The 24,774-nt window shown below is 38.1% G+C and overlaps 1 protein-coding gene across 1 annotated transcript; it reads left to right on the top strand.

The window, feature by feature from the left end:
• The first annotated feature begins 990 nt into the window (after positions 1-990).
• On the top strand, positions 991-22,609 carry htra4 (HtrA serine peptidase 4). Its single transcript, XM_028456941.1, has 9 exons — positions 991-1,393; positions 15,553-15,652; positions 15,763-15,967; positions 19,245-19,439; positions 19,564-19,596; positions 20,169-20,283; positions 20,360-20,417; positions 21,375-21,470; positions 22,444-22,609. The coding sequence occupies exons 1-9, from the start codon at positions 991-993 to the stop codon at positions 22,607-22,609; spliced, it is 1,371 nt and encodes a 456-aa protein (XP_028312742.1).
• Positions 22,610-24,774: the final 2,165 nt, after the last annotated feature.

Below are 24,774 nucleotides of genomic sequence, written 5' to 3'. Positions count from 1 at the left end.
AAAATGCAGTAGGAGTTGTGTTAGAAATGTTAGTTCATTTTGGTCTCTACCTAGAAACTAATGTGCAGGAGGATAATAGAAGGTGGACCTCAGTATTTCTAAAACTCTGGCTACGGCCCTGGTCAAAACAGCTGCAGTCATGGAAGTACACTGACGCTAAAAAAACAATGCGATCTCTACTCTAAAGGGGACTACTTCTTCAGAGCCAGCAGTATGGGTAAATAGAATATAAAGTGTTGTTATAAAGTGTGTGTTGTGATGAGGTACTGAAGGGGGAGTGTTCATGGGCGTGTCAGACAGGAAAGGAGTTTCTTAAAGAGACAGAGGCAAAATCTAAGCGTCATGAACACTGTTGCTACAGAAGGAAATGTCTCTGAAGTTATTTTTGTTATTTGCTGCATTTTCCAAACCATTTTGGGGAGCATAGTTATTTGAGCATGCTATAGAATGGTACCGTGTGCCTGAAAAAAACATAATACCCCACCTTTAATTGACAATTATGTTACTAATCATTTTTGCATTATTGTATAAGTTACACACTATGTGGTTGGCGCCAATCTCGAGACGGTCTATAAATTTATTTATTTATTTTTTCTTTTGCACCCGCTGCGAGAATCTCAAACTCTGCCTATGAATTAAACAATATACAGCGATGACCTGTTTGTGTAAAAACATAAAAATAAACTAAAAATTTGAGGAAACATGTGCTGTCTTAATGAATATGAGTCATTGCTCCTTCTACTCTCACACCGGAAGTAGCACACATTTGATTTTTTTTTTTTCAATGGATAAAGTTCTCTGTATGGTGAGAATGAACAGTTCTCAGGTAACCCTTGCATTCTTCAGTGGTTACCTGAGAACAGAACAGGCTGACACTTGGTCCAGCATGCTGTGGCTGATCCCTACCAGTGGCCCACAGCCAATCATGCAGCTGTGCATTAAGGGGCCCCAGAGCGTGAGAAGCGGCAGACTACAGTGCATGTATACAGGATGAAGCTCTGCTTCATCTTCATCTGCTGCATGGCGCATGCTGGCCCCATGCGGGACCAGTTGTGCCCGCGGGTGTGCGATACGTCCCTGTGCGCGTTGCCCCCGCGCGCGTGTTCGTACGGCAGGGCGACAGACGCGTGCGGCTGCTGCACGGTGTGCGCGGCCGCCGAGGGCGAGCTCTGCGGGGAGAGGAGCGGGGCGGGCACGCCCTGTGGTGACGACCTCAGGTGCGACTCCGTGTACGGCTCCGGGAGCACCTGCGTGTGCGTACGGTCCGGTCCGGTGTGCGGCAGTGACGGACGGACCTATCCGAGCATCTGCCGCCTGAGAGCCGAGAACAGGAGGGCCGAGCTCGGTGAGGGGCTCCCGGTCATTCTGCTCCAGAGGGGCCCCTGCGACTCAGGTAAGGAAAGATACATTTTCTGATTGAAATGTTGTTATATCTCCTAATAAACACATTAATATTAATAAAAAGATAAATTTTCTTTACTGTCATCAAATAGAGCTGGATATCGATTTACAACTCCCAAATCAATTTGATTCAATTCACAAGGGCAATTTAATTCCTATTTTAATTTTAGATTTAGTTAAGGACATTTCAGTCACAGTACTAATTTTACTCTAATAACATTATCAGAGACCCAATGCTGTAATTTGTAGAAAGTAACCAACATTTTGCAGAATTAATATATATATATATATATATATGTGTGTGTGTAAAGCACACATGGTCGAAAACACATTAATTATATATATATTTCAGAATGTAAGATAACGAGCCATTCAAAAGAAAATTGATTCAAATCATTTTAGGATTTTTTTTTTTTTTTTAAACCCAGCTCTAATTTTTCTTTGTTTCTCAATTGATTTACAGAAGGACTTTGTTGGTTTTTTTTTTTACAAGACAGCAATTGGCTTGTGTTTACTGTTCTTGGTTTTTTTCAAATGATCTATTAAATAATTATGTACTTTTAAAAAGTGGTCATTTTAAAAATGTGTCAATCATTTTGTGGCTTGAAGATTAAGTTTGTTAGTAGCCTGTAGCATTAGCCCAAAACCTCAACCTCGAAAATGCTAAATCAATATAACAAAAACATGTTTTATTGTAGTTTAAACCAGGGGCACCCATATCCAGTCCTGGAGAGCTTCTGTCCTGTATGTTTTAGATGCTACCCTGGTCCGTAACACCAGATTGTAAAGGGTAACTTCTTATCAGGATCTCTGTAGAGCTGCTTGATAATCATTAGATTCAGGTGTGTTGGAGTAGAGAAACCTCTTAAATAGAGAGTCCACTTCAGCCTGCAAAAGGATTTTGTTTGTATTTTCAGACATTAGATTTTGAAAAATTACAACAAAAACAAAATTTCTACAAATCTGTTTAGTTCCAGATATCTCAGTCCCTTGAGATTTTAATTGCAATTTTTTTTCCAGAAATCTCATTTAAAAAAACTAACAAAAAAAAATCCAAATGGATTGTGTTCTGGGCCTTCGTGGGCCATGAAGTAAAATGAGCTCGACACCCCTGATCTAAAACACGTGTGACAGGGGCTCCCCAAGACCAAACTTAAACACCATGTTTTAAACCAAACTACAGGCTGCCAATCTATTAGTGGAAAATGGGAATTCGTTCACCTGATTTTCTCTGTATAGTCTGCGAGTGTCAATAGTTCACATCAAGCATAATTCGGGGTACACCCTGGACAAGATCTAAGGATAACACCGTGAGTCTTTTCTATGAGGCAGAAGTGCTGCATTACACCACCATCCATACAGCCTAGCTAACATTTAAACATCTAAGGCCAAACTAATAATCATTTCCATTTTCCAATGACAACGTAACACCTTGTAAAAGCGTGTTAAAGTCTTACCTGAGTGATGGTGAGGTCGTTATGGTTGATAAAAATGTAGCTCATAGAGGTGACCCAGCATGCTGTAAAACACTGACAGCCATCTTCTAAACTTTTATAGTTTTGAGGTCACTGCCAGCATAAAGAGGACACAATATTTATCACATAGTAAAATAAATCATATATAGAAATATAATAAAGTGTGATAAGTTATGGACATTACGATGGTGCATTAAGCACATTAGGCCCGTGTCAGCCGTTTCCCTCAAATCTGTTTATGGACTTTCTAGCTTGTGGTTAGTTTTGTGGCTTTTCATAACTTCTCCATTTAAACTCAATGGAAGTTATACCTTATCCACCTTTAATGGATAACATAATAACTCTCATATCTGTAAAAAGTCTGGCAGTCTATCACAAATTTCACACACACAGATTGAGTATCCTTGACTCCATCTTTACTGAGATGAAGGCAGCATAGGTAACCGTGTTCCATAACATTTATATGATTGTGTGTTAGGCTCTGTCGACTTCTGATTCCCGTGAAGATGATATTAGATATAAGTCTGATATAACGGATTATATTGGCCTGCATCTAAAATCTCTAAAAGAAGCACTCTGATACAAGTCCTTTCCAGACTCCGCCCCTGCACTTCTAATAAATGGACCAGTTTTTTTCATAGTTATTTGTTGCTGAATATAGTTGTCTGCAACAACAACAAAAAATAAGTCTCAGGCCCCGTCCACACAGAGACAGGTTGTAGTTTAAACCAGTGGTTCCCAACCTTTCTTGTCTTGTGTAACCGTTGAGCCTTTTTGTCTTACCATGAGTACCCCCTCACTCATACGTGTTCATGATTCTCCAAATGTAGAACATAACACTGTTTATTCAATGCAAGTAATTTTATTTCATCTTCATAAATTGAACAATTAATATTCAGGCATTGTCTTCTTATTTAACTCAAATCAAACATTGCCTTCAAGGCAATAAAAATGATAAATATAAGAAATAATATTATAGTAAACATTTGTATTATTAATATTGTATTATTAATACTAATATATTGTGATTACATTATTAAAGAAAAATAGTTGAAATTATAAAAAATAAATAAATAAATAAATACAAAACAAATAATTAACCTGCCTCTGTTATATATAACTTTTATGACATTTCCCACAAAAGAAGCTTCTTTGAATATGTCCCCTTTAAACACGCATTTAAAATTTAAAAACAAGCCATAGCGCACACGTACCATTTTATTGACGGACTTATGAAATGACTGAGAATAGTTTTATTATCTTGGAAATAAATTCTTAATTTTTTCCATGTACCCCATTCAGTGTGCTCATGTATCCCTAGGGGTACGCGTACCCCTGGTTGGGAAACACTGGTCTAAACGGTCAACTTTTTATTTTATCGTTTATGCCTTGCATCCACATGGCAACAATGATTTGGAAGCCGAATTTGATAACTTCTGAAAACAGGTCCCAGAGTGAGTGGGAAAGTCTGAACGCCACCCTCTGGGTCGCTGTGCAGACAGCGTATACGCATAGTCTGCAAATGATGACACCATCGATGGCGTATGCGTGACCCTTCCACAACAACAACAGTAACAATAGCAACAAAGAAGCAGCTCTACCTCGTCGTCGTCAAGCAAATCTCCTGTCATGTCTCCATCTCCTTCCTCTTTTCTTTTGTGTGTCCTGTTTTTTTTAGTCACAAGTTTCATGCGGATCCTCAGTGGCGTCGTCGTCTTCTTCTGTATTTACGGCAGAGTGGATGCCACAAGGCGTATTACTGCCCTCCACTGGTATTCATTGTAACGACTAGTTCCTCCCATCCATTCCAGTGTCATGCAGGAATTGCAGCACATCCTTAAAATCATCTGGTGGTTCTTGTTACCAAATAAGAAAAAAATAGAAAAAACCTCCACTTCTACTCCAGACATGCTCTTTCTCTCTGTCTTCTTCCCTTTTTTGGTGTATTTCTGTGGTAGCATTACAGCAACACATAGAGGCTTGGTATGTTTACTATAGCTTATAACTCCCACATCTTAGGGAAAAGCGTTTTCATTTTGTCTACCCGTGAACAGGGCCTCAAACAGATTTGTCACGAACGGTGGCCGTGGTGGTGGAGGACCCAAGTGCAGAGTAAGACAGAGGCAGGTGTAGCTTTCATAAAACCAGTCCATACTCAAAAACCAAAGTATGCACATGGAAAACTGGGAGCAGGAAACAGAACACCACAGCACACGAGGAGGGTAACATAGACAACAAACCAGCCATCAACTAAATAGTGAGGGAGGCTTGATTAGGAACGAGCTACACCTGGGTGCAAAACATGAGGCAGCTAACCACTCACAACCCAAACACTCTGACATCACTGGGAGGTGGAGACATGAGCAGGAATACGTGGAAACACAGAGAAGAAGAGTTGACAAAACATGAGACAAGACCCAAAAGAAAAACTAAAGGTAGACCACAAAGACTAAACACCCACAAAACTAAACAGACCCCGACAGGATTAGGCAATAAAATCTATAGGCAATTTTTTTTGCCAATCTCGGAGCGTTACCAATCAAATTCACTCGGACTGACAGCTGTAGCGCATGTAAAATTAAAAAAATCAGCCATGTGCTTCTGTCACATTTGGTTTTAACAAAGTATTTACTACATCGTTACCTGTGCTTTCGTAACTGAGCTTAAAGCTGATTTCTCTTATTCTGAAGGCTGTAAGTAACAAATATCTAAAAATGCATCCTTCATGTATATAATAGCATACATCCAATATTGGTCATGTCAATATTGCAAACAAGACAAAAGGCAAGGCAAGGCAAATTTATTTGTATAGCGCATTTCGTACAGAAGGCAACTCACTGTGCTTTACACGAAAACACAAATCTTCCCCAAGATCACGGTTGGGCAACTCCAGTCCTCGAGTGCCGGATGTGTTGAAGCAGGGACACATCTAAAAGTCTCAGGAATCTGGCCCTCGAGGACTGGAGTTGCCCACCCCTGCCCTCCTGAATCCTCCTGAGATATCGACAAAAACCTCCTCAGACTGAGGGGAGTCTTCAGTACAACCCCCTCAAACAAAAGCATTGACTGTGAGAAACAAAATAAAACAGTGGACCAACTGGCTGATGAACAAAACCTAATAAAAGAGCAAACAAACAAGTCAATAAACACACGGCTGGTAGGAAAACAACCAGCTTAACAAACACACTGAGCGAGCATTGTCCCACTCTGACTTGAATTGATAACCATTCATACACATTTCATTACAGTCAATACGCATATTTTTTTTACTCAAACCCTGTCAATCAACAGAAGTCTGTTTACTCACTCCTGAAAACTTGGCAACCCCCCCCCACACAAATAATTTCACGCAGCAAAGACAAATAGTTTGTAGCAAATAATGCTCATTCTGATATAAAACTGGACCATAATTCAATTCAAAATGGATTAACAGAAATAGTTTTTCATTTTCAGAAAATAGTTAAATTTTTTTAACTCATAAATATAATAAATAATCCAAACTGTATTTTCATTTTCTTCTTCAAGGTTTCTCATTTTGTAACTTAATTAAAATGATAAAGGAAATTACATTTAAGTTTTAATTTTCAAAAGATGGGCCAGCAAATAGGTACCAAAGTTCAGTTTGAAATAGAAAATTTGAAAATTAAAATGCATTAGCTGAAAGGTTATTGCATTGAAGATTGTAGCTGCATTATTTGATTCATACATCAAATTGGTAATAAATAATTAAAAATTGCAGTTTCATTTTCTTCTTCAACACTGCTCATTTTGTGATACAACTAAAGAAAGCAAAGAGATTCTCCTTCCGGGTTTGTTGGGCTTACCTGCACCAAACATGGCACTCCTTGATACTATTGTGCAATCCTTGATAGAGATTGTCACGGCAAATTTTGGGTTGATCTCCTTTGGAAACATGATTTGTGCTCTGGTTGATGATGAAGTCCAGTCAAAGCATGATGATTTTATAAAAAAATGATTTATTATAAACTAAATGAAAAAGAGTACAAAAAAAAGGTCTTCCATCCTGTAGGAAGGGCAAGCGGCCAGCAACTAACTGGAAAGTTCCACAGCTTAAACCTTTTACAGATAGAGAAAAGTCCCAGCCTGATGAGAGGAAAGGAGGGGGTCAGATGCCCTAACAGTGGAGACGTTGGAGCAATGATATCTGTCTTGATATATATATCTGTGTGCGTCAGTTGGTGTGTGTGTGTATGTGTGTGTGTGTATCTGCATGTGAGTCCACATGTGAGTCTGCTTTGGCCTTGACGGTCAGATGCAGCTTATCTGTGTGCGTAGGTGAAAAATGTGAGTCGTCCATCAAAACCCTATGAAAGGCATAAAACAAGAATCACATCTCATTATACGTAGACACTGTTACACAGCTCTGTTTATTAAAGCTTTGGTATGTGTCAAATAATGAACAGTGTTGAAGAAGAAAATGAAAATGCCAATTTTTATTATTTATTACCAATTTCATTTATGAGTCAACTAATGCAGCTCCTACCTTCAATGCATTTTCATTTTCATTTTCAAATTTTCCGTTTCAAATTGAATTGTGGTACCTATTTGTTAATCCATCTTTTGAAAAAATTAAATTTAAATGTAATTTCCTTTATCATTTTAATTAAGTTACAAAATGAGCAACCTTGAAGAAGAAAATTAAATGCAGTTTGGATTATTCATTATTCATTTTATTTACAAATTTAAAAATGCAGCTATATTCTGAAAATGAAAAAGCATTTCTATTAATCCATTTCAAATTGAATTATGGTACAGATATGCTTCCATATTCTGAAAGAAAGAGTGTCATTTTTTGTTTTTGGGCAAGTGATGCTTCTGGAGTGAAGCCATGTGGACACAATGAATAGGAAAACAACATGGAGGTCATGGCAAGATGAACAAGGCAACATGGATGTGATGGCTACATGGCAAGGCGAAACAGGACTGGCAATATGAAGATAAAGAACCCAAGAGAGCAGAACTGGGAACATAAGGAAATCGTTTAACAAGCCAAAAGGCACAGCTCGTACTGGCCGACACAACAAAGTCACAAAGACTGGACAAGCACAGAGAAACAGTTAATGACATACAGCTGAGCTGCTAGTAGACACAATTCATGCCGTGATGTTGTTGCTGATTGTGTTAAAGTCTTGGAGGTGAGGTATGTCTTGTTGCACGTCAATGTAAATCAAATACACAAGTAGATAATTAAATTTACAACGATTACGTACAACAGCTTAACTCCCTGATACACTCACTCCAAGCTGTGATTAAAGTGACACAATGGGGCAAAATTAAAAGATTGTTACTTGGTTTAATGTGTGTAAATGCATCACTAGTCCAAGTGAATAGATTTTGTTTTTCTTTGCTGGTGTTATACATCATATATAGTTATTTGTGTAGAATTGCCAATTAGGTTATCTTTAAGAAGAACAACTTCTGTTCTTTTAGCATGCTAAGGACCTCTATCACACAGGAATTGTGATCAGTTTCATATTTTTTCTACATTCACTACAGCACATGTGTCAAACTGGAGGCCCGGGGGCCACTTCCGTTCCTCTAGAACATCGATTTTGGCCCACAGGAGAGAGTAAAAAAATAAATAAATAAATAAAAAGACAAAAAATACATGAAGAATGTGTAAATAACCAACTAATTTGGTTATCGCAGTCCTTCAAAATACACAAATTCAATGAAACTTGACAACGCTGGCCAGCACTCACAGTTTTCCCATGTTTATATCACATGATGGCAATCATTTTTAAAAGTAAACTGTCGAGATCACTCTCAATTTCTTCAAAAATCCTGCAATTCTTCTCAAATTACATCACGTTACATTTCCCCCAAATTGAATCACAAAATCAAGTACATTTAGGTAAAGATCCTGCAGGGACCGATATCTGTCACGAGCTTTGTTTCCATTACCCTTGGAAATACGCAAAATCTAAATAGCGCAATAAAAACTAGTAATGGAAACACCTGAAAAAAAAAAAACACTCATATCAATAAAAAGTTTTTACGCTTTCATGAGGAAGAATTGCAACTACTACTGATTGTTGGACTGCACACAGGAGAAGTTTCCTTGGAGTCACTGCACATTGGATTGAGACAGAAACTATGACTAGATGCTCTGTTAAGAGGTTCACACACATTTGACAGCCTAGCTCGAGCACTGAATGACATTCACACAGAATTCAACATTCGGGACAAAATTGTACGCACAACAACAGACAATGGGTCAAATTTCATCAAAGCTTTCCGGGTGTATGGAGAGGGGGAGGAAAATAATAACCAGGAAAGGCAAAGTGAATCGGATGCAAGTGAAAACAGTGAAGAGAACAGGAGGGAAATATAAACTTCATTGAAGCATCAACATTATTGAACGAAGATGATGGCCTTGAATACCAAATGCCCAGGCACCATCGCTGTGCCTGCCACCCCCTCAACCTGGTGTCAACTGTTGACGTTTCAGATGCCAATGCAAATGCAACCTACAAACGACTTTCCCGGTCAGCCTTTTCAAAATGCTGGGGCCTGTGGAATAAAAGTGGGAGATCTACTGCTGCGGCTGAAATCATTGAGGAAAACTGTAAACTCCAGCTCCTGAGGCCCAATGACACAAGGTGGAATTCCATGTACCTGGCTGTTGAGAGAATAATAAGAATCATGAGAGAACAAGGAGAAGGAGCCATCACAGCTGTGTGTACGACACTTAAATTGCCCATGTGAGTAACTTTTATGATATTTATATTATATTAAGTTTAATAATCATGTAACATACAGTTTAAAATGTGTAATGTAGTTTGTGCTTGTTTCTCTTTAGTAGCCACTGATGTTTTATCATTATTTTTTTTATTCATTTTTTAATTCAGGTTCTCTCCTGCTGAGATTGCCTTTCTCAGTGAATATGTCAAGATAATGTGCCCTGTTGCAAAGGCAATTGATGTTCTTCAAGAGAGACCAATGTGCAGATGGGTTGGCTCATTCCCACTATTACTCTTCTCAAGACTAAACTACAACACCTTCGACTCTCCTCCAAGTGCTGTGTGCCGCTCATAGATGCTCTTCAATCTGGACTTCAGAAGCGCTTTGGTGAGATGCTCAATGATCCTGAGCTCATTGCAGCTTCCATTCTGGTGCCCAAATTCAGAAGATGCTGGACCACAGATGAGGGCCTTCTACAACTCGGTGTGTATTTTTATTTGTTTTATTTTTGTGTGCATTGATCTGTTATATTTACTTAAGAGACATGTATTTGAATAGTTAATGCAAAAATTGATTAGGTGTATTTGCACTGTGTTTTTGATAGGCCTTGACTACATCAAAAGCCATCTCAAAGAGCTACCTGTGACTGTCAGTGATTCCACGCCTTCTTCAGAGGAAGAGGACTTCTTTTCACCTATCAAGCAAGGGAACTTGCAAGAAAACACCAAACAGCTTGAGTCATACCTGAGCTGTCCCAATGACACCATGGAAGTCTTGAAGTCATTTCCTGCAGTCCTGAACCTTTCACTACAGCTGAACACTCCACTACCTGCTTCTGCTGCCTGCGAAAGGCTCTTCAGCACAGCAGGACTCATTTTCCGACCCAAAAGGGCACGCATCCATTCACAAAACCTTGAAAACATGCTTCTGTTGAAGCTAAATCCAAAATGTTGGTAGTTTGCTTTTCCCCTTATATATCGGGATGGTTCCATTTTCCCATTGTATAGTTTGGTCATACTATAAGCTCCAAGTTGTTTGGGGTGTTTTTGCACTTTGTTTTTCTTGCACTTTTACAGTTTGTAGTTTAAGTTATAGGAATGATGAAAATACCACATTCTGCAGGCGCTCTTAAATGATCATACGGGTATTACTACATTGTCGGATGTGCATTTAACTTCACACAAAGTGACATTTTTTTTTTTGGTGCAGCAGTACTCTGAGTTGAGTCTGATTAAAAGAATAAAGAATTTGAAGGTCAAAACGAGATTTTTTTTTTTTTTTAAGGGGAAAAATATCGATTTACTTTTTACTTTTTTACTTAAGTACATCTAAGAGTATGTACTTTTTTACTTTTACTTAAGTAAGGCAGAGGTTGCAGTACTTTTACTTTTACCAGAGTAGTTTTTTGCACAAGTATTAGTACTTTTACTTAAGTACTGAACACTAGTACTTTTGACACCTCTGGAACTAAAACATCATTGCTGTCAGTATATCATTGATAAAGTCAGGAAAGTAGAGTTCTGTGACTTTGCCGAGAGCCGTGGGTGTGGTGGGGAAATGTCGGCCTGTTTAAACCACTGCTGCTTTTTTAAGAGATAGGCAAGCCAAGACTTTGGCCTATCCAGAATAACGCTGTAAAGCAAAAAGTTTGTGTTTTGTTAAAAAAAATGAACTAATGCTCACAGGTTCTACTATCTTCATTTACTCTGCAAAGACAGACATAATAGTATTTATTGATGGTCGTATCTTCACAAAGGCCAGGTGTATGAACCAGCTCTGCAGGAAGCTGATAAAGATGCATCTAACATGAACAGACCGTTGGGTCCTACATGCACTGCAGTGATGTGCTGTAATCTTCTGAAAACAGCATCACACTTCATTCCTGTCACTGTTTTCAGGTGATGAATGCTTCAACCAATTCCCTGCTGCTGACTTCTATTCATGGAAAGAAATTGTGAACCCTTTTCAGCCAAAAATTGCCTTTTTTAGGCAATTATGATCAAATTTAACGTTGCAATCACAGGCTTTACTCATGCAAGGGATTAATTCATCTCGACTATAGTATCCACAAACGTGGCTACAGTCAATGAGAATAGTAATTTGATAATGTTGATAATTACAGGAAAAATGAGAGAAAAAACTTGCTGTCAGCAATAAAGCTCAGAAACGGTTAAGGCACTGTTATTGTGTTGTTTTGGTAAATAATTATTTCTTAGATCCTATTAGACAGATGCAAATTAATAAACAACATATTCTTCAGTAACAATAAAACTGATGCATCTTTACCTCCACCAAGGAGGTATTATTTTTACTGGTGTTTGTTTATTGATTTCAGTTGCCTGTCAGCAGGATTACATCAAAAGTAGAGACAGATTTTGACAGATTTTTAACCAAAAATAGCCCTTACGCCATGGATTCCATTAAAATTTGCAGAGATTCCAGGATAAATATAGTTATTCTGGATCAGTTTCAACAATCAAAACATCTATTTTTCTCATCAATTGGGAAATTTCAAAAATTCATATATTGGTTCATAATTGACTGATCTTTATGAAATTTGACTCATTTATGTTGGATTGGTTTCTCAATTATCCCACCAAGTTTTATCTAGATCAAACCGGATTGCACATTTCATCGTAATTTTACAGGGGGAAAAAACATGGTGCCTTTACATTTGGAACTACTGTGTTATTATTGAGGATATAATTTTCTTATAAGCCTTTAAAGTGTGAATGATCATGGTACAATGAGCAGGATCACTGATCCAGATAACTGAATATCTGGCAAAGAGGATATTTGGAAGATATTAGGCTAAATTTGGATCATATAATATGGGATAATTTGATGTGATGCTTAACCTAAATTATGTTGGTTTGAAATGTGTTTGCTTCTGCAGTACTAAAAATGTGAATCTAAACTACAGTCCCACTGCTGGTCCAGGAGATTTAAGAGATCTAAAAATATCATCATAAAGTGCTAATCCACTTAAAAAGTAATCTTGTTAATTTTGTCTTTTGTTGTAGCAATTTTGCTCTAATCACATGAGAGTTGAATTCTTAAGTTGGAACGTTTGAACGCTTGATTAGTAAGCCTCTTTAAAAATATATATATATTAAATGCTAATTAGCCTTAATGGACCTCACAACCCCATAGTGTGTTTTAGTAACTCAAGTCTCAAACTAGTGGTAGTAATTTTCTCTGGTTTCCTGGTAGAATGTCTTTGGTTCAGCCATTGTGTTACTTTCTATAAAGAAATGCAGATACAGCCCAACTTAAATACTATTAAATGTGGCCTTTGCTAGTAGGAATTTGGCGATTTAGAAGCTGCCTATGACATGAAAAGCACTTTAAACCCATGCTTGTGGAGGGTGACATGTTTGACAAACAATGATAATGGAATTCAAATGCTGCCCCCACTGGCATTTCTCTTTTTTCTTATAAGTGCAACATTAAAATCCATCTATTGTAATGTTCCTGGTCTTTGTAGGAATAGTGCTATACAGTCCAAGTAACCCAATGACACGTAACTAAGCACTAAAACATTGGATTGAAATGTAGGGATGTAACGATTAATCGTAAGGCAGTTACTATCGATTCATAGGTATCACGGTTGATATTGATTTTCTGAAAATTGAATCGCAGTACTTTTTTTATCCAGAAGTGTAGGCGGCGGGCGGAATCTGCTACTACTTTCTTTCTGGCCGCCTTATACTCTTAAACATGTTTATAAATGATTCCTTACCCCTTTAGCACTGAAAGAATATCTGTAATATTACGTGAATATCTGTAAAAGTCACGTTTTCTCTTCCTCACTGCACAGATTAGCTGCATGCCAACCTACCACTGGGTTACTAGCACCCTCTGCTGGTCCAAACAAATATCTGACATAAATACAATGCAGACTGGTTTCCAATTGTTAAGGCACAAAATACATTTTCAGTTGTACTTTTAAAAAGAAAAATAACTATTATGCAGTTTTGCATTGTTTACTATAGAACCAGAATTTAAATTAATAGGCTTCTTCTACATTTGTATTATTCCTTTATTTATTTAGATTTAGATTTATTTTTAGTTAAATTGCATTGTTCTGAATAGTTTATCAAGGGATTCTTTTGACAATGAAAAATAAAAGGAAAATAGTACAGTATTTTCTAGTTTTTTTCCCAAAAAAAATAAAGGAATATTTTTCAATAATTATTTGTCTACTATCCCATTTTGTAAAATAAATCGTGAGAGAATCGTATCGTGAACCCAGTATCGTGAATCGAATCGGGAGTTGAGTGAATCGTTATCCCTATTGAAATGCTATTTCTGGAGCGTGACAACAACATGATAGACAAACACGAATTTTTCCTGGTCTTAACGTAAGATGACATACCAAAAGTTAAACCCTAAAATGTGGAAATGAAATGTTATTTCACCATAGACTTTCTATGGGAGCGGAAATACGAAGAGTAATCCTGGCATGATGACAAGATTATAAACGAATGCTCTCATATAAAGGGATATTATGTGTGTTTGAAGGCTAAAAGTTGATATAAAAGACTCCAAGGACATTTCTTACACAGCAGTCACAAAGTTTTTAATGTTCAGCTTTAGACCTATAATCTAATGTGTATATACTGGTTGCGAATCACTTTTAATATTTAGTTTGCAGTTTTTTGCTGCTGATATTGTGAGAAACCTTTTGTAAACAACCTTAAATTCATGATGCTTTTTCCATTCATTCGCCTTCTGAGCTGCTTATACCTGGGTAGGGTCACGGGGTCTGCTATTGCCTTTCTTTAGCTCTCAATAGGTGCTAGTAGGAGGTGGTACACCCTGAATGGGGTGGCAGTCCTTTACAGGGCAAACCCAAACAGACAGACTCACTTACACCCCTATTTATTCTTACAGAATATCTAGAGATACAAACTTGTGTTGTTAAATAATTTCTGCACACTACACTTGCAACAAAGTTAGGCAGACTAACTTATTTCCAAAACTCTAAACTCATTTGTATGTGAGTTTGTGACCCAATAGTCCAAACCACTGTTTATCAACCCAACGCCGCAGCAGCAACTCGCTAGTTGCAAGCACACAAATCTAAAGATATGCTTGTTAAAATAAAATGACTTTGAATGTGTTTAATTAAAACAGATGAAGAGTAGGAAAAGTGAGAAGAGTGGCAAACAAAGCAACTGCTATAAACCACAGAGTGGTGATATGAATATGAGAAACAGATGTGTGTGTGGGCGTGAAATCAGAGGCTTTTTCATACTTGGTTTTTTAGTGTGAATTTCAAAACAAGGAAACAACATGTTTTCTCTTGGATTATTTGTATCAAGCCGAAAAGGAGACATTGTAAGGAACAGCCATATTTAATTAAAGTTTCTCCTCAAAGCGGTGCATTCCGTGCAGGCCCTGAAGTGATGTGGAAGCATGAATCAGAAAGAAAAAGAAGAAGAAAGAATATGACAGAATTAAATCATCACACTTTAGTGCTGGGGTGGCCTGTGGGCTGAATTTGGCCAGCTAAATCATCCAATTTGTAACGTGCTTGGATGTTTTGAGGCTGGCTATTCGGGATGAAATATATCCAGCCCTGAAATAAACTGCATCCTCTTAGCTCTTCTTTTAACTTGTAGATAAGAACGAAATGTATGTTTACATGTGGTTCTGCACCAATTCACACAAGCATAAAATCTAAAATGTCATTCAGTGCAATGAAATCCAACTTTATTTGTATGGCGGAAGGAGTTTCCAGTAGAACTGGGCTCAAATGCAGAAACCATCTGCCGGGATGTTTGGGGTCCTACCAGTGGTCATCTTAGATGCATTGGCCACTAGGCACTCACTTTTTAATATTGTGATGTATTAAGTGCATCAGATGGAGGCAATTACGAGATTCATTTTGCCACAACATGTACAGATTTCAAATTCATGCAGCACACTAAAAAGTTTGGTAACCGTTGACTTCCTCTCCTTACAGGAATACAGCATTCAGGAAGTATGCGCTACAGGTTTAACTTCATTGCAGATGTAGTGGATAAGATTGTCCCAGCTGTGGTGCATCTGGAGCTTTTCCAACGGTAGCCATTAAACCACCTTTTAACAATTTATTTTTGCCTAGATGGCTTTCTAACATTAATATTGGTCTGGCTTCCACCAGTTCAACCAATTTCTTCTTTTTTTGCGCCAGAGTGCCGTTGACTGGCGAGGAAGTCTCCGTATCCAGCGGCTCTGGTTTTCTCATTTCCGAAGACGGCTGGATCGTCACCAACGCTCACGTACTCACCAATAAGCATCGTGTAAAAGCTGAGCTGAAAAGTGGTGTGCATTACGACGCTACCATCAAGGACGTTGATCAAAAGATGGACATCGCACTCATCAAAATCGAGCCAGAAGTGAGTGCCCCTCCCATCTGTTCTCTCTCGGCTCTCCTGTGGGCTACTGGAATACATCCACTCTGTGCCTTCCTCCGTCCTGGCTAACATCAAAGCATGTTAATCCTACACACAAAGCACGACCGGATATTCCACAGAGGAAGTCATCAAGGGCTTTTTGGCCACTAAAATTAGACTGTGTTCTTTAACATGGTCAATTTGTCATCAACGCTCCTCTGGGGGTATACGCTCTTACGTTTTATAAATTCAAAGTCCGTGCTCCTTTTTTTTGTGGCTGTTTTTGCTGTTCTGAATAAAACATGTAGCTGCTCAGATGTCCTCGTACACAAGCTCCTGCTTTGTATGGTAAAGGGGCTTTGCACTCTACCTCCTCAGTCAGACTTTGCACAGCGTGAAGAACATGAATATTTTTTAGTACTAATCTGAATACAAGAACACCTCAAGATTGCATGAGTGAACTTGAGAAATCAATAGATTGTCTGTCCTGAAAATGGGAGGTTTTATTCTTTAAGTACCAGGGAGTGGTGACGCCTGCACTTTCCTGGAAGTTTAACAGCGTCAATTCTTGTAAAATGCACTGGAATGCCTCACCTAAAGGGCAGATTTTGTCATTATATTTGACACTATAAATCCTGGGAAGGATTACAAGTTACTCTAAAGAGAAATGGTCTGCCAAAAAAACAATAAAAAACAAACGAGAGGCAGGCTCAGACATATCAATATTTCACATGACTGAAAATAAATTTGACGAGCTTTGTATTTCTTTTAAAGAAGCTTTTCATTTGCAAAATCAACTAAATAGCTGGCGTGCATAGGTTAAGGACAAGATAAAGTGATGCTTAAATTCAGTTCCCAAGAAGGCCTAAAGCACCTATTTCTGTATGGTTTGCATGTTATCTATGGCCTCTAATTTTACCTGATCCTGGGAAGAAAAAAATACAAACCCTTGGCTACACATTTGGGAAGAAAATCATGAAGCTTCACCACATTTTAAGCTTTATGCGGGAGTTTATACAGTATATGTAACAAGTGTTAAGGGGAGATAATTAACTACACAGGCTTGTCACATAATTGTGACAAGACCACTAATCTCACGTGGTCCTCATCAATCTGGCTTTGTCCTGCACTTCTGAAACTTACAAAAATCTAATTGCGTATAATAATTAGCTCAATTAATACCTATTATGTGTGTTTAGTATGTCAGTAATTACATCAAAATTAGCCAAAGTTGATTAAAGGGAAATAAAACAGAAATTAGTATACTCAATACGTAATTTGGGTAAATTTAACGAGAAAATTAGAGGCCTTACTTCTCTCTGTGCTTGCATTGGTTTTGTCCAGTTTTGTCCAGCATCAAGTCCTTTGAGCTTGTGTTATTATTGAAGGGTGGCCAAAGATGGTGCTCTCAACAGCACCTGCTCAGGATCAGCCATTTTTAATAACTTGACTTTTATTGCTCGTTTTTTTGATCAACCTAGAATCATTAGCTAGAGTTCCTGACCATAGGAGGTGAGATATTTTAAGATGGGTGGGGAACGTTTCAAAGTGTTTTCAATTAAATTCATTTCAATTCAGTTCAACTTTATTTATATAGTGCAAATTACGACAAAGTCATCTCAAAGCGCTAAACAAAATAGTAACAACATAGTAATAAAGAAAGAACCCAACAAGATCCACATGAACAAGCATTTTGCGACAGTGGGAAGAAAAAAACTCCTTTTTTTAATAGGAAGAAATCTCCAGCGGAACCAGGTTCAGAGGTGGCAGCCATCTGCTTCGACTGGCTGGGTTAGTGGACAGAAGGACGAATAGAATAGAATAGAAGAATAGTCCATCCGAGTGACACATACTAGTTGAGCCGTGAACCAATGATCAGTCCATCCAAGTTTCCCAGACCAGTTGAGCCACGAACCATCAATCAGGAACCGCCAGCTCCAGAATCAAGACACCTTAAACTGAAAAGAGAGCGGGGAGAAGGCACAGACTGCAGGAAAAACATGATACACTATGATACACTCTTTCCTAGTAGTTAGGTTAACATTAAACGTATTGTGGCATTTTCCATGCTCTGAAATGCTACCACTACAGACAAGGTTTTGTCTTGTACTGGTCACATGTATGTGGTGGACATCAGTGTAAATGGTGTGAAGCAGTGTGAGCAGTATGATGGTTTAAAAATATTTAAATATTCATGATCAATTAAACGTTTGCACCCTAAGGTGTTTGTTCTGACACCTGCTATGTCCATATGAATGTTTACAGTTGCAAAAGCATACATCAACCTTTTCCATACTGGATCATAAAAGCTAATCTGGTTTATGACCATTTTGGAGCATTTTGGAACCTTGTAAACACGGTTTAATACCATGGCTGCACCGTTCATGTGATGGAAGTTTTCCTGGTCAAGACACTGAACTTTAAGTAGCTCCCAATGGTAGATAATTGATAATTATGGGATCTGGTTTGGTAATAAACAAGCATATGTCAGTCTTCAAAAGCCACATATGAAGAAGAATGAAAAGAGGACGTTCACGTCGCCCGGATTGGCGCTACTGTCCCCATGGACAGAATTTCTAGGCGCTGTCAGGGCATTGAGGGGGTCCGGTTGGGGGCCTCAGGATTGCATCACTGCTTTTTGCAGATGATGTGGTCATGTTGGCTCCATCATGCCGTGGCCTTCAACTCTCACTGGATGTGTTCGCAGCAGATAGTGAAGCACCTCCAAATTCGAGTCCATGGTTCTCGACCGAAAAAAGGTGAAGTGCCTTCTCCGGGTTGGAGATGAGGTCCTGCCCCAAGTGGAGGAGCTCAAGTACCTCGGGGTCTTGTTCACGAGTGAGGGAAGGATGGAGCAAGAGATCGTGCTGTGATGCAGAGTCTGGATGGATGGATGTCAGTCTTGAAATTGGATGTACTTTAATTCCTGAAATACTATATAATATTATGTGTATTTTTGTCATAAAATGTGTGGCCTAATGTCCAGCAAGTGTAGCAAATGAAGGACATATCGAATCCCGTGCAAATCTCTTTCTACAGAATATGATGTGATTTCAGCGTGTGCTTTTGGTGCACTTACGCATCGTATAAATATGAAATAAATAATAATAGTTAACTCGATTAACCATACAAAAACATGTGTGACATCTAATTACGGAAAGCCAATAACACGGAAATGGGTAAACGTATGGAAATTTAGTAACATAAACTCAGAGTCTCTACAATGTTTGCAGCTCTATTCTCGAAGTTGATTTTGTCATGTGCTTTCACCGTGTTCTAGGGTCCCCTACCTGTACTGCCTCTCGGCCAGTCCTCAGACTTGAGACCGGGTGAGTTTGTGGTGGCAGTGGGAAGCCCCTTTTCCTTACAGAACACCGTCACCACAGGAATAATCAGCACCGCTCACCGCAGCAGCCTGGAGCTGGGCTTTAAAGACCCCGACATGGACTACATCCAAACCGACGCCATAATAAATGTGAGCGAGTGCAATCAGCATCTCAAACCTGCAGCTTGTTTGTTTAATTTGATCTGCCCTGACATGTTTTCATATAAACTGATCATGAATAACATTGTTGTTTGTTTGTGCTTTTGAATTTTAGTACGGAAACTCTGGCGGGCCACTTGTCAACTTGGTAAGGTTTTTTTTTTTGTGCTATTATATGCAACAGGAACATTCTAGGTCTCTTACACACTATTTCCTGCAAATATAGGCCATCTTTATTGTTTAATTCATCACTGTAAAGACAGAGGTAAAAGTTGTATTTTAAACATCGGCATCTTCAATCTGCTCCTTAGATTTAAGATAAAGCCTTCTTCAAAGTGTTTTCGAGGACAGGGTCTGATTTTGTGGGTCTTTGCATTGTTACTGTGCAGTAAAATCCCAGTGACGCTACATTCATTTATCAAGGCTGCTGCCTTCAGCTTCCTCACCCAGAATCCACTTTTTCTTCCTAAAATAATAGATGCTGCGCCAAAGCTGCATTTTATAAATGGTCTGTCACAATGAAAGCACAGTCTAAGTTACCAGGAAAACCAAGACCGATGATCCATATTTGGGGTGAAAGGAACACTTTCTAGACTATAAGATACATTGGAAGGAAAAGAAGCATCCTTCCTTCTGCACTTTTGTTTTTCTGTGAGGCAAATCGATAAAAGGCACAGCCTAACAGGCTTCTCCCATCTTTTTGCATTTTGCATCCACCAGGATGGAGATGTAATTGGTATCAATACTCTCAAAGTGGCTGCAGGAATCTCCTTTGCGATTCCTGTGGACAGAATACGTCAGTTTCTCGCAGACTCCCATAGCAGACAAGTTAACGGTGAGCGCCTTTAAACCCTGAAGATCAGCTCTTGTTCACCCTGTCATTTACGTTCTTCTTTCCTGTTGTCTGCAAGGAAATGAAGCAAGGAAGAAGAAATTTATTGGCGTCCGAATGCTAGAGCTCACATCATCGTAAGTAACCCGAAGATGAACATTTTTAATCACAATGTTTCTTTTTATAAGTGTTTTTTGTGGCGGTTTTTAAAATAAAAGTACCGGAACATACATGAAAATAAATAACTTTTATTCTAGCTTGTATGCTTTTGAGAGTTTACTAGTCCCTTATAGGGTACCCATTTATTCTAATTGTCTAATTGAAGACACCGGTGTGCATAATCCTATGGATCAAGCAGGATTCCCGCGGATTCTTAAAAAGTCTTAAAAAGCATTAAATTCATGAATCTAAAAATAAGGCCTTAATTGTCATTAAAATGTCTTAAATCAATATTTCAAAAGTCTTACATTTTTACACCTAAGTATGATTTTATGATTGTAATCACTCACATTTCAAAATAAATGGTAACATTCTTTAACATTTTGTTTTATATAATTTACCATAGCATTGCGCAATTATGAACCAACTACAAAACAGTGACGTGGTTGCGGCGGGACTTTCATCAACATGGGGAAATGAAAATTTAACAAAATGCACTTGTTCAACGAAGATTTTTCTGAATGGTTTTTAAAGTGATTTTGATTATTTCAGTTCATTTTATTTGTGTATTTTACTGTCAGTTTGTGTATTTTTGTGTGTTTATTTTGGGGGCCGCCAGTTGCACGTCTGCACTTGACACTGGGGAAAAAAAAAAAAAATGACCCTAACCCTATGTAATTGATGTGGTGGTTCCTTTTCCCCCAATTGTGTTTACTGTGAAGTTGGTCTTAATTTTGATTTCAAATGGCCTTAAAAAGTCTTGAATTTAATTTGACTGAAGCTGTAGGAACTCTGTAAAGTAATAATATATACATTGTTTCATTTTACTCCAATTACTAATTTTTTGAGTCAAAAAGTTAATGTCCAAAGATTATAACTCACAATGCCATCACATGACTTAGCGGTACTTTTCATTTACTTTCCATCATGTGCAGTTTGATTCAAGATCTTCGGGAACGTGACATCAAATTCCCAGATGTAAGCTCCGGCGTTTACATCTATGAAGTGATTCCTGGAACGGCTGCTTACAGGTGAGACAGGAGCTCATCTTTGCTCAGTTTGACAATTGATTGCTTTTTAACAATTTGTGCGTGAAAAACGCAAAACATTTTCTGTGTAAAATAATTTTTGCTCCAGTCTGGCAGACCATCAGAATTTGGTTCCAGGTGTTACATTCTGTGATTTTGGCTCATGTTGCGGAGATACTTTTGGAGTGGTAGTTTGATTATGTGAATTTATTGGTTTTTTTTACCTTCAAACTTTCTGCTTTAAGTCTGATCTCTGCATTGGGCTTCTTGTACCACCACATTAGAGAAATCTACTTTTACTTTCTGTATATTTTAGTCTTTACTCTGCATCAGTCTAGGAAAACAGAAAAATATGGCGCATAGTTAATATAAAGTATATGCTCCATTTCACAGTGTTGTTAATGTTTCAAAAGTTTGAGGTCCAATCAGAAGTTGAACAAAATACAATGACATGGCATTTATGGGCCTTTGGATATTTACTGGGGAGTGAAAGAGGGACATTCCTTTAGTTGTCAAGGCTGCACAGTGAACTGTGGTATGTAGGTCATTATACTTTACATCCTCGAGGCAAAGCTTGCACATAAGTCCTTCTACATGAGTTCCTCTCTGGATTTTTGTTCTCTTACCTGGCTCATCATTTAATGAAAGTTGGTGCATATTTTTAAGGGCCCTTAGGGAGATTAGCCTGTAGACATAAATTAGGCCAACTGTCATCATTGCATTGCAAAATTTCCATCCTTACTTGAGATTTGAGTGAAGAAAAAAAATCCCCAACTTAGCTCATATTTTTTTTTTGAGTTTGTTGATACTGGGCTTGGTTTATTTCTTGTTTGAAACGCTCAGCTTCGCTGAATTACTAAAATATAATGTTGGGATACTGTTGTGTTGTTCAATGGCAGACCTATTAATGCTTTTCACTTTGTGATCAATGGTCGGTGAACAATGGTTTTTATTTATTCATTTATTGATTTTACAGTGCAGGCATGATGGATCGTGATGTAATCATAAGCATCAATGGGCAACCCATCCGCACAATGCAAGATGTGAGCAACGCTATGCAAAGCAGGCCCTCGCTCTCTGTGCAGGTCAGACGGGAGGAGGCCGACGTTACCCTGATGGTCATTCCTACAGAGACTGACTGATGCCATGGAGTGAATGTCTGGTTAATAGTCTGAAAATGTCCCATATAGTGCCACTCGTCTTATTACGGAGACTTCTCAGTCTTGTATAGGGTAATGAATTAACAACACAGAAATGGCAAACATTCCACTGTTGGAAAGACTTATTTTAGTCTTTGAATCAAGCAAAAAAGTGCAGTTTGAATCAACAGTTAAACATGAGGACAAATTGTTGCCGTATTAGGTTTCTTCTCAAGGCAACGTCAAGTAGCCTTAAGGCTACATACAAGCCAATGACCTGATGAGTTCAGAGCACCTGCTTCAAGGTAACCTTGACTATGAAACATGTCAGCCTCAAAAACTGTTAATTTTTTTTATCAGTTTTTTTCTTCCGTCTGCGTTAACTCCTCCTACACCGTTTGTCCGATTCTGACAAATAAGCTATCAAAAAATTCAGAAAGTTCCTAAGATTTATGTTTGTAATTTTAGAATTTGTAACTTTTAAACTTTTTGACTTATTACATTTTTTTCTTTCCCATTCATTTGTTTTGGAAATGTCACCTTTTTCAACTTTCAAGCCCTTCACCCCCAACCATTATTCAACTGATTTTGACCATTCAACCTTGTTCAGCTAGTGTCTTCAACCTGTTTCAACTTTGTTTCCAACTTTTTCAACTGATTTCAATTTTTTAACTGATTTCAATTTTTTAAAATGTTTTCCACCCATTTCAACTTTTTTCAACTTTTTCAACCCATTTCAACTTTTTGTTCAATGTTTTTAATCCATTTCAGCTTTCTTCAGCTTTTTAAACCTTATTGCTAATGTTCAGCTATTGCTAGGTTAATGCTAATGCTAGGTTAATGCTAATGCTAGGTTAATGGCAATGTTCAGCTAATGCTATTGCTAAGCTAATGAAGTGCAACGCAGGCCAGCACCTAGAGCCTCACTTGCATTTTTTCCGTCAAATGTTTCAGTTCACATTTTGAGATGACTTTTTGTATTTGGTGCTATAAAGATAATGTTGAATTAGAACTTGTGAAGCTGTGCATATTTAGCTAAGAATATATTTTTGTGTTGGCATGATCCTTCAGATCTGCATAATCTACAAACACGTGATGGATATACCTATCAGAGTTGTTCCATTTACAAATGGGGATCCCTGGGGCAGAGACGGGCTACTTTTATCACTGTGGTGGCACAAAAATGTGACTGTCTGTCCCAAAGGCCACATTATCAGAATTCATGTTTGCATTCCGAATAATGACCAATCTAAGCAATATTACAGGAAAGACCTAAGAATGTGTGTGTTTTTTGGAATTTGTTTTCGTTCTGTGTGTTTTCGGTGTCATTTTGTGTTTATTTTCATTTTTTTTTTTTTTTTTTTTTGTCATTTTTTTTATTTCGGTTGTAGTTTTGTGTGTTATTTTGTGTATTTGCTTTGGGGACCACACAAAATTAGACCTGTGAGCCTTGCCTATTTCTTACCTTAAGGCAAGCGGTCCTGATGTTATGGCTTATCAGTGGACTGGTTAATTGTGTCTCCTTTAATTTGTGCACACCCTGCTCCTTGTCTGCCTGTGTATATACATATGTAAATTGAGCTGTTGGTTACTTTGCGTTTCGACATTTGTTTTCTTTATGTCCGTAAACAAAGTGCAATAAAGCTGGAGGTGAATACAGATGGCTGAATATAGAAAAAAAGAACTGTAGTTTAACAAAAGGATAACAGTTGCGGTCCATTCATCTTTTCTGTTGACGTGTTAATTACAGCGGCGAACACAAACTGACACATCATGTGTCATCAGTGTGTCTCTGATGATCACACTCACTCTTCACAATTGCCTTCGAATGATACTTTATTTGTATCCTGGAGGCGTATTAAGGGACTCCTTGTGTGAGTAAATAGGTGTTAAAAAGTCATTCATCTAGAAACACTGACATTGTTATATTTGCTGTGTCCTCTGTCTGTTAACAACATGAAGGCATGAAATCATGTTGTCTACACCTCTTCGGAAAGCATCAAATAAAGAATGTCCTGTTTGAAATCAGAAGAACTCACAGTCATATTAACAAACCAGATCAACAAATTGCCGTATCAGCTAGTAATGCGATAAACAACTAGAGTAGAGGTTATCGGGAAGTCGGGCATCCGGGTAAGTTGTGATGTTTCTGCCTAGCAACGCCAGTC

This window comes from Gouania willdenowi, chromosome 9 (genome assembly GCF_900634775.1).
Source record: "Gouania willdenowi chromosome 9, fGouWil2.1, whole genome shotgun sequence".
NCBI lineage: Eukaryota > Metazoa > Chordata > Actinopteri > Blenniiformes > Gobiesocidae > Gouania > Gouania willdenowi.
This window is presented reverse-complemented; position numbering and strand designations above follow the sequence as displayed.

Coding starts and splice junctions, on each gene's coding strand:
- htra4 (XM_028456941.1), top strand. CDS start 991: ATGAAGCTCTGCTTCATCTTCATCTGCTGCATGGCGCATGCTGGCCCC. Junction 1,394..15,552: donor GAGGGGCCCCTGCGACTCAG/GTAAGGAAAGAT, acceptor CTCTCCTTACAG/GAATACAGCATTCAGGAAGT. Junction 15,968..19,244: donor TCATCAAAATCGAGCCAGAA/GTGAGTGCCCCT, acceptor ACCGTGTTCTAG/GGTCCCCTACCTGTACTGCC.